Source organism: Chiloscyllium plagiosum, chromosome 3 (genome assembly GCF_004010195.1).
Source record: "Chiloscyllium plagiosum isolate BGI_BamShark_2017 chromosome 3, ASM401019v2, whole genome shotgun sequence".
Classification (NCBI taxonomy): Eukaryota; Metazoa; Chordata; class Chondrichthyes; order Orectolobiformes; family Hemiscylliidae; genus Chiloscyllium; species Chiloscyllium plagiosum.
This window is the reverse complement of record NC_057712.1, coordinates 133,559,544-133,569,961: the sequence shown is the minus strand read 5'-3', so window position 1 is coordinate 133,569,961 and position 10,418 is coordinate 133,559,544. Positions and strand designations below refer to the sequence as shown.

The window sequence follows — 10,418 nt, the reverse complement described above, 5'->3', positions numbered from 1 at the left end:
TGTGACTCCACTTTCAAGGAGCTATGAACCTGCACTCCAAGGTCTCTTTGTTCAGCAACACTCCCTAAGACTTTACCATTAAGTGTATAAGTCCTGTTAAGATTTGCTTTCCCAAAATGTAGCACCTCGCATTTATCTGAATTAAACTCCATCTGCCACTTCTCAGCCCATTGGCCCATCTGGTCAAGATCCTGTTGTAATCTGAGGTAACCCTCTTCACTGTCTACTACACCTCCAATTTTGGCGTCATCTGCAAACTTACTAACTGTACCTCTTATGCTCGCATCCAAATCATTTATGTAAATGACAAAAAGTCGAGGACTCAGCACCAATCCTTGTGGCACTCCACTGGTCACAGGCCTCCAGTCTGAAAACCAACTCTCCACTGCCACCCTCTGTCTTCTACCTTTGAGCCAGTTCTGTATCCAAAAGGCTAGTTCTCCCTGTATTCCATGAGATCTAACCTTGCTAATCAGTCTCCCATGGGGAACCACGTTGAACGCCTTACTGAAGTCCATATAGATCACATCTACCACTCTGCCGTCATCAATCCTCTTTGTTACTTCTTCAAAAAACTCAATCAAGTTTGTGAGACATGTTGTTGTGAATATGTTGTTGTTTATTCTCTGTCCCTTCCTTTCCCATGTCTGACACGTCTGGCAAAATTGAACTACATTCTTGTGTAGTATAGGCCAGTAAAAATGTCTTTGTATTTTAGCCTGTGTTTTCCTCACCCCGAACTGACCTCCAAGTGGTAGCTCGTGTGCCATGCGCCATACCTCCTTTCTATACCCTACTGGCAAAACAATTTGATGAATCTCTGCCCATTTCTCATTTGCTTGAATGTCTGATGGTCTCCATTTCCTTATTAAGACGTCATTTGTTAAGTATAACACACAGGAATGCATTCACTTTCTTTCTCAGTAAATGCCTTTTGATGTAACTGTTTTAACTCTTCATCTTCCTGCTGTAATTCAGTCAGCTTAGTAAAGCTAAAGGTACTGGCATGTTTACCTATGTGCTCCTCCTCTGTACCACTTATTTGATTGAAGAAAGTTTCGGATGATACTATGTCGATTCCTTATCTGTGCCTTTTGATTATTTCTCCTGTTTCAGCTTGTGCCTCTGTAATCTTGTGGTCGCACAATCAGGGAAAATTTCTGGAAAACCATTCCCCATGTCTTCGGTTGCCTGTGTCCCCACTGGCTTTTCAACTGGAGAAGGCAGCAAGCCTACCAGTGAATCAGCTATATCATTCGCAAGGACAAATTGTGTTCCTGCAGCTGAAAGTTTATCCAATGCTCCTACTACAAATTCTCCACTCTTCTCTGGACCCTCCAGCCTCACTTTACATAATTGAGCATTTTTTGTCCAATCACAAATTCCTGTTACCAGCACCTTTACTGGCAATAGTTCATCCGGAGTGCATATCTCCTCATTCTTCAGCATTACAGACTGAGAGGATTCTGTGTCCCTTAATGTTGTAATCTCCTTACCTACTATTCCTGGCTTGTGTGAATAAACTTCACGCTTGCATGTATATTTTTTAAGCAGATCCGGAACTTCCTCCTTAGTCAGCCTCTGATCATCTTGTACGCTCTGAGGCAGTTATCTAACTTCCCTTGTGCATTTTGTTACTAGTCCAACAAAACTGCCTGACTTGTCTGGTTTTCCTACATCTGGCTTTCTCCTAGTCCACCAACACTGTGATTTTGTATGGCCCACTTTGTTAGAATGAAAACACTGGAGCCTGTTAACTTCTTTGTCCCCCTCAAGGGTTTCTTTTTTACCCTGTGGTAAGTTCTACTTATGATCTTCACTGAGGTCTACCTTTCCCTTTCCACGTGAGGATTTCTCTTTGCCCCCATTTCTGACCCTCATGGACTGAAACTGATTCTGGAAGCCAAACCGTCATCAGCCATTTCAGCTGCTGGTCTTGCTGTTTTAACTCTCTGCTCTTCCACATGAGTTTGCACTACTTCAGGCAGTGAATTATGAATTTCTCCAAAATAATTACCTCTCTAAAGGCATCATAGGTTTGCTCAATTTTTAAAGCTCTTTTTTTCTATCAAAATTTCTCCATTTGATCCTTTCAAACTCAGTGTAGGTTTGACTTGGGTTTTTCCTTTGATCCCTGAAACATTGTCTAGAGGTTTCTTGTACAAGCTCATATGCACCCAAAATGGCTTTCTTTACCTCTCCATACTCCCTAGATACCTCCTCTGATAGTGATGTGAATACCTCACTAGCCCTACCTAAAATTTCCGTTTGGATCAACATAACCCACATTGCCACTGGCCACTGCATTTGTTTTGCCACCTTTTCAAATGAGATGAAAAAGTCTTCCACATTCTTCTCATCAAATTTAGGCAATGCTTGAACATAGGTAAACAGTTTCTCACCAGGCTTCTGACAACTAGGGGCTTGCTCATCCCCATTCTCTTCCTCACTAAGCCTGCCCTCATCTTCTTGTCTCCAGCCTTTTAAGCTGACTTTCCTTTTTAAATGTCAGATTTTGAAGTTCAAAAGCTCTCTCTTTTTCTCTCTCTTCTGCTTTTAATCATAACTCAAACTGTTTCATTTCTGCTGCCCTTTCCTTATCTCTTGCCTCTAACTCAAGCTGCTTCATTTGGAATTGAATTCTTGCCATGTCAATGGATTCTCATGGTTTCTCCAGCACGTTTAAATGCTGAGCTACTGCTGTAGTTATCTCTCCTTTCCTCACAAAATCAGGCAGTTGAAATTCCAGTTTCTCTGCTAATTCTTGCAGCTTGATCTTATGTACTTTTTGCAAAACTTCCAAAGTCACCGCATCCACATCCAGAAAACTTTTGGCGACTGAAAGAGCCATTACTATCCTAAGCTTTATTTATCCAACCAAACCAACGTCCAAAATAGCAGATGGATATGGGCCAAGTGCAGGGAAATGGGGTTAGTGTGGATGGACATTTAGAAAAAGTGGGCGGCACAGTGGCACAGTAGTTAGCACTGCTGCCTCACAGCACCAGAGACCTGGGTTCAATTCCCACCTCAGGCAACTGTCTGTGTGGAGTTTGCACATTCTCCCTGTGTCTGCGTGGGTTTCCTCTGGGTGCTACGGTTTCCTCCCACAGTCCAAAGATGTGCAGGTTAGGTGAATTGGCCATGCTAAATTGTCCGTAGTGTAGGTGAAGGGGTAAATGCAGGGGAATGGGTCTGGGTGGGTTGTTCTTCAGAGGGTTGGTGTGGACTCGTTGGGTCGAAGGGCCTGTTTCCACACTGTAAAAAATCTAATCTAAAATAAAGACTCTAGCACCTACTACTCGCTGTTTAAAATCCCGCAAAGAACCCCCAATCTGTTATGGACTAATTCAGACCATTCAAGCAGGCAGCCCAGACCGTAAACTTTGCAATTTGTTTCGGTAAGTGTACATGGAAATTACCTTGAGTAAGTTAGAGAGGTTGATTACCAGGTTTAAAACAGGCAAACAATTTATTCATGAAATTACACAATGAAACATGAAGAACAGAATTAAGAACCCCTACAGACTTCAGTCTATCCAAACTCCCCGTGTCTGCGTGGGTTTCCTCCGGGTGCTCCGGTTTCCTCCCACCATCCAAAGATGTGCAGGGTCAGGTGAATTGGCCATACTAAGGGGTTAGGTAAGGGGTAAATGTAGGGGTATAGGTGGGTTTCGCTTCGGCGGGTCGGTGTGGACTTGTTGGGCCGAAGGGCCTGTTTCCACACTGTAATCTAATCTAATCTAATCTAATCTAAACTAAAGTGTGCTTTTCCGAATATACACAACAATCCCAATAAGCAAACCTGTTTAAAACACAGTACAAAAAAGGGTCAGGTGCTTACAGGTTCAAGTTAGAAGGGCAGAAGAGAGAGTTTCCATGCAACTAGATGTTGAACTCCCAACCAGTTCTAGACTGAACTAAACTGCTCAGCTAGACAGCTGACCACTCTCCTTTCATTCTACAGGTCACTTCTAAAACATGCCCACTTTGGCCTGAAATCTCATATGTTTACATATAAACAAAAGGCCTCTCAAAATCCTGTACCAAACCAGTCTGATCGGAGCCCGGCCTGAATTATTACCCCTCTGAAAAAAATCATGGACAGAGTATCCTTGAGCCAAGGAACAGCTTTTAGAAAACAAAGGACTAGCTTTGTGACATTTTACATAATTGAGTGCTTCTTGTCCCACAGTGAATTCCTTTTACTAGCACCTTTTCTGGCAATAGTCCTTCAGAGGTACATATCTCTTCATCTTTCAACATCACAGATTGAGAGGATCCTGTATCTCTTAATATTGTAACGTCTTTATCTGTGGCACTTGGCCTATGTTAATAAAATTTGCAAGTATATGGTTTAAGAAGATCTGGCACTTCTTCCTTAACCAACCTCCGACCAGGTTGTAAATTCTGGTGCAGCTTTCTAGCCTCCACTACACTTTCCATTACCATTCCAACAACATTCATTGGCTTATCCTGTTTTCCTACATATGGCTATCCAGTGCTTTTTTCTAACTCACCAACATTGTAATTTCATGCGACCTATTTTATTGCAGTGAAAACACCAGAGCTTTTAACTTCTCTTTCCCCTTCAAGGGTTCTGTTTTACCCTGTGGTAAGTTACCATAATTTCTCCACCGAGATCTTCCTTTCCCTTTCCATACGAGAAGTTCATTTCATCAATTTCAATCCCTTACAGATTGAAATTGATTTTGGAAGCCAAACTTTGACTTATGTACCAACACATAATCATAAGTCATTTCAGTTGCGAATCTTACTGTTTTAACTCTCTGCTCATCCGCAGAGTACTCACTAGAGTCATAGTCATAGAGATGTACAGCACAGAAACAGATCCTTCAGTCCAACACGTCCATGTCAACCAGACATCCTATCCTAAACTACTCCCATTTGCCAGCACTTGGCCTGTATCTCTCTAAACCCTTCTTATTCATGTACCCATCCATATGCCTTTTAAATGTTGTATTTGTACCAGCTTCCACCATTTCCTCTGGCAGCCCATTCCTCACATGCACTACCCTATGTGTAAAAAAATTGCCCCTTAAGTCCCTTTCATATCTTTCCCCTATCACACTAAACTTGCACCCTCTAAGTTTTGGATTCTCTCACCCCAGGGAAACAGCCTTGTCTATTTACCCTATCCATACCCCTCATGATTTTATAAACCTCTATAAGGTCACCCCTCAGCCTCCAATGCCCCCACCTATTCAGCCTCTCCCTATAGCTCAAATCCTCTAACCCTGTCAGCATCCTTGTAAATCTCTTCTGAGCCCTTGCAAGTCTCACAAAATCCTTCCGGTAGGAATGAGACCAGAATTGCATGCAATATTCCAAAAGTGGCCTAACTAATGCCCTGTATAGCCGCACCATGACCTCCCAACTCCTATACTCAGTGCTCTGACCAATAAAGGAAAGCATACTAAATATCCACTTCACTATGCTATATACCTGTGACTCTACATTCAAGGAACTATGGACCTTCACTCTAAGGTCTCTTTATTCAGCAACACTCCCCACAACCTTGCCATTAAGTTGATAAGTTCTGCTCTGATTCGCTTTTCCAAAATGCAGCACCTCACATTTCTCTAAATTATATTCCATCTGTCACTCCTCAGCCTATTAGCCCATCTGATCAAGATTCTCTTGTACTCTGAGGTAACCTTCGTTCTCCACTACACCTGATGTCATCTGCAAACTTACTAAGCATATCTCTTATGTTCACGTGAAGTGAATTTTTGAACTCTTCCAAAATAATCATCTTTCAGAGCACCATTGGTTTGCTTTGATTTTAATGCCCTTATCCACCGATCAAAATTACTTTTCACTTTATACATATAATAGCATTCTGGCTATTTGCAGATGATATAGAGATTGGTAGAGGGACAGCATTTTGGACCAGGCCAGACACCCCCAATACATCAAGAAAGTCCCCCAGACCTGACCTTTGCTAGTTGTTTTAAGCAGGCGTAACACAGTAATTCCAGGAGGGATGCAGCTGGTCAAACCACTTAGTTTTAAACAAAATGGAATTTATTTACAAGATTACCGAATGAAACACAAATAAAAGAGAACAGAAGACAGAATAACATAACATATCCAAAACCCCAACAGATTATACCAACTTAATAATGCTGTTCCAAATACTTGCAACAGTCCCATAAACATCCCTTGGCGCAAAAGGTAAAATCAGACACAGGATCTTACAGGAGACAAGGCAGAGAGAGGGAGAGTTAGCATGAACCTGCTTCTCTTCGGTCCAGCAGCTTCACAACTCACTGAATAGTGAATAGCCAGTCTGCCAAAAAAATCAACTCAAATAAAAGAAAAAACTGAGCTTGGAGAACTGGCCACATTCTCATTGTACCAGTGTTTTATTTTAAATAACTTGAAAGCCTTTTGCCTGAGACAGCATCTGTTAGGTATAATCAAAGTGGCCCTAAAACCTATTCAACCCCAGATGTTTCAGAACCTGTGTCTTTATGACATCCTGAAAATAAACAAGGACAACATAACCTTGTTAAAAGAGCAGCATCATCACAACAGATAGTATTGAGGAGGCAGGGAGACTGCAGAAGGATTTAGACAGGTTGGGACAGTGAGCAAAAAAGTGGCAGATGGAGTACAATGTAGGAAAGCGCGAGGTCATGCACTTTGGTAGTAAGAATAAAGGCATGGACTATTTTCTAAATGGGGAGAAAATTTAGAAATCTGAACTGCAAAGAGACTTGGGAGTCCTGGTCCAGGATTCTCTCAAGGTAAACTTGCAGGTTGAATCAGTAATTAGGAAGACAATTGCAATGATGGCATTTATTTTGAGAAAATTTGAATATAAAAGCAGGGATGTACTTCTGAGACTCTATAAGGCTCTCGTCAGGTCAAATTTGGAATATTGTGCGCAGTTTTGGACCCTATAACTCAAGAAGGATGTACTTGTCCTGGGTGTGTTCAGAGGCGGTTCGCGAGAATGATCCCAGGAATGCAAAGCTTAACATATGAAGAATGTTTTAGCACTCTGGGTCTATACTTGATGGAGTTCAGAAGGATGAGGGGCAATCCAATTGAAACTTACAGAATGCTGAAAGGCCTGGATAGAGTAGATGTTGGGAAGATGTTTCTATTGGTAGGAGAGACTAGGACCTAAGGGTATAGACTTAGAGTAAAGCGAAGACCTTTTGGAATGGAGATAAGGAGAAACTTCTTCAGCCCGAGAATGGTGAATCTATGGAATTCATTAACACAGAAGAACTATGGAGGCCAGGTCACTGAGTATATTTAAGCCTGAGATGGATAGGTTCTTGACTTCAACTATGTCTTGATATCTTGTGGAGTGAATTGAATTGGCTGAAGACTGGTGTCTGTGATGCTAGAGATTGAGAGTTATGGGGAGAAAGCGAGAGAATGTGTTGAGAAACTTATCAGACACGATTGAATGGCGGAGCAGACTCAATGGGTTGAATGGCCTAATTTCTACTCCTATGACTTATGGTCTTATTGTATTATGGTTTGTTACTGTTTTCTATGTAGGAAGCATATAGCATCCTGAATAAGTATGGAATGGAGATTTCAAAGGAGGAAACAGAAGAAGTTGATACTCTTCGGTACTTTTTCAATAAATTACAAGTCAAAGCTGTGAGTATTGTACTTTTATCTTCAAATAATATGTTATAAACAGTCAATGCAAAATCTATGGGAAATTTCATATTGATTAATATTCTGAGCTAATTGCTAAATATATGCTTATCATTGTAATTCCCATAAATTATTCACACTTATTTGTGACCAAGTTTCTCACTTTCAGCTGGATATTAAATTTTATCATGTTATGATCACTACTGCCATGGGGATCTGTTACTTACTCTGAAATCATTTATTAAACCTGCCTTATTACTCATTACCGGATCTAAGATAGCATGTACCCTGGTTGGGTCTATGACATTGCTTTCAGACACTACCCCTCATGGACTTTATGAATTTGTGTTTGTAGCAATCCTTTCAAACATGATTAACCCAAATCACCATGAAGATTCAAGTCATCTTTCATTATTTCTCTCTGTATATCATTCAAACTCATGAACAGCCCAAAGGGAGTGACCCTGGGGCCTGAAAAGTGGATCCAATGGTCTCTAGCATCACAGACACCAGTCTTCAGCCAATTCGATTCACTCCACAAGATATCAAGATGCAGTTGGAGTCACTGGATACTGCAAAGACTAAGTTAACATTCCAGTTTTGACAAAGGGTCAGTTAGACTCGAAACGTCAGCTCTTTTCTCTCCTTACAGATGCTGCCAGACCTGCTGAGATTTTCCAGCACTTTCTCTTTTGGTTTCAGATTCCAGCATCTGCAGTAATTTGCTTTTTTCCAGTTCTTGTGCTCCAGAACTTGCCTGTACAGGCACAACATTGGCATCTACCAAAGGATATGGAACCCAAAGGATATGCAAATATGTCCTGTACAAACAAAACTAGACAAATCCAACCCAGCCAATTACCGCTTCAACAGTTTATTCTCGATCATCGGTAAAGCTTTGGAAAGTGCAATCAATAGTGCTATCGAGATGCTCCTGCTCAGCAATAACCTGTTCACGAATGCCCAGTTTGGTTCCTGCCAGGACCAGTCAATTCTTGATCTCATTACAGCCTTGGTTTAATGACAGACAAAGAGCTGACTTCCAGAGATGGGGTAAATGTGATTGCCCTTGACGTCAAGGCCACATTTTACAGAGTGTGACATCAAAGAATTCTACTTAAACTGCAATCACTGGGAATCAGAGCAAACCTCTCAGCTGGTTGGAGTCATATTTAGCACCAAGGAAGATGATTGCAGTTGTCTGAAATCACGCAGCTCAGTCCCAGGATACCTGCAGGTGCCATCTTCTGCTGCTTCATCATAAAGTCATAAGTGGAAACATTCGCTGACAACTGCACAGTGTTCAGCATCATTCTTGACACCTCAGACATTGAAGTTGTTCAAATACAGCAAGATCTGGAGAATATCCAGGCCAGAGCTGACAAGTGGCTCATAATATACATGCTACATAAATTCAAGGCAATAACCATATGCAACAAGCGAGAGACCAGCTATTGTCCGTTGACATTCAATGGCATTACCATCACTGAATTCCCCACTATCAATATCCTGGCATTCACTATTGATCAGAAATTGAACTGGTTTAGCTATATAAATACCACAGTTTAAGAGAAGGTCAGAGACTGGGAATCTTGCAAGAGTAACTCACTACTGATCTGACAAAGCCTGTCCACCATCTACAAAGCACAAATCAGAAGTGTGAAGGAATATTCCTTACTTGCTTGAATAAGTGCAGCTCCAAAAAATACTCAAGAAGCTTGCATCATCCAGGACAAATCAATCCTGTTGATTGGCATCACATCTGCAAACGTTTACTCCCCCCACCAGCAACAGCAGCAGCAATGTGTACTGTCCACCAATTCTCAAGCAGAAATTCTCCATGGCTCCTTAGACAGCACTCTAACCCATCTATCTGGAAAGACAAGTGTGGTAGGTACGTGTGAACACCAATATCTGTAGGTTCTCCTCAAAGCCACTGACTATTGAGACTCGGAAATATATCTCCATTCCTATACTGTTGCTCACTCAAAATCCTGAAACTCTCTTTCTAATAACATTGTCTATCTGCCTAGAGCACCTGGAATGCTGCAGTTTAAGAGGTTAAAAATCACACAGAACCAGGTTACAGTCCAACACGTTTATTTGGAAGTGCTAGCTTTCGGAGCACTGCTCCTTCGTCAGGTATGAACTTGCTCTCCAAGGTCTATTTTTTCGGCAGCACTCCTCAGGACCTTACCATTAAGTGTATAAGACCTGCCCTGATTTACCTTTCCAAAATGCAGCACCACACATTTCTCTAAATTAAACTGATCTGCCCTTCCTCTACTCATCAGCCCATCTGATCAAGGTCCCGTTGTACTCTGAGGTAACCTTCTTCTCTGCCCTGTACACCACCAATGTTGGTGTCATCCATGCTGCACATCGCTAATCACAGGCCTCCAGTCGGTAAAGCAACCCTCCACTACTACTCTCCTACTTTTGATGGTTTCCTCACTATCTGACCAGTAGAACATAGAACATAGAACATTACAGCGCAGTACAGGCCCTTCAGCCCTCGATGTTGCGCCGACCTGTCACACTACTCTGAAGCCCATCCCACCTACACTATTCCATGTACGTCCATATGCCTGTCCAATGACGACTTAAATGCACTTAAACTTAGCGAATCTACTACCGTTGCAGGCAAAGCATTCCATACCCTTACTACTCTCTGAGTAAAGAAACTACCTCTGACATCTGTCTTATACCTATCTCCCCTCACTTTAAAGTTGTGTCCCCTTGTATTTGCCGTCCCCATACTTGGAAAAAGG

The 10,418-nt window shown here is 41.8% G+C and overlaps 1 protein-coding gene across 1 annotated transcript in view; it reads left to right on the top strand.

Moving 5' to 3' along the window:
* The window catches only part of LOC122540182 (dynein axonemal heavy chain 8-like), a 1,320,893-nt gene that overhangs the window by 601,188 nt on the left and 709,287 nt on the right, over window positions 1-10,418 (top strand). Inside the window, exon 30 of the mRNA XM_043675532.1 lies at window positions 7,543-7,647. Coding sequence (XP_043531467.1) covers window positions 7,543-7,647 — 105 coding nt within the window. The remainder of the gene's footprint in view (window positions 1-7,542; window positions 7,648-10,418) is intronic.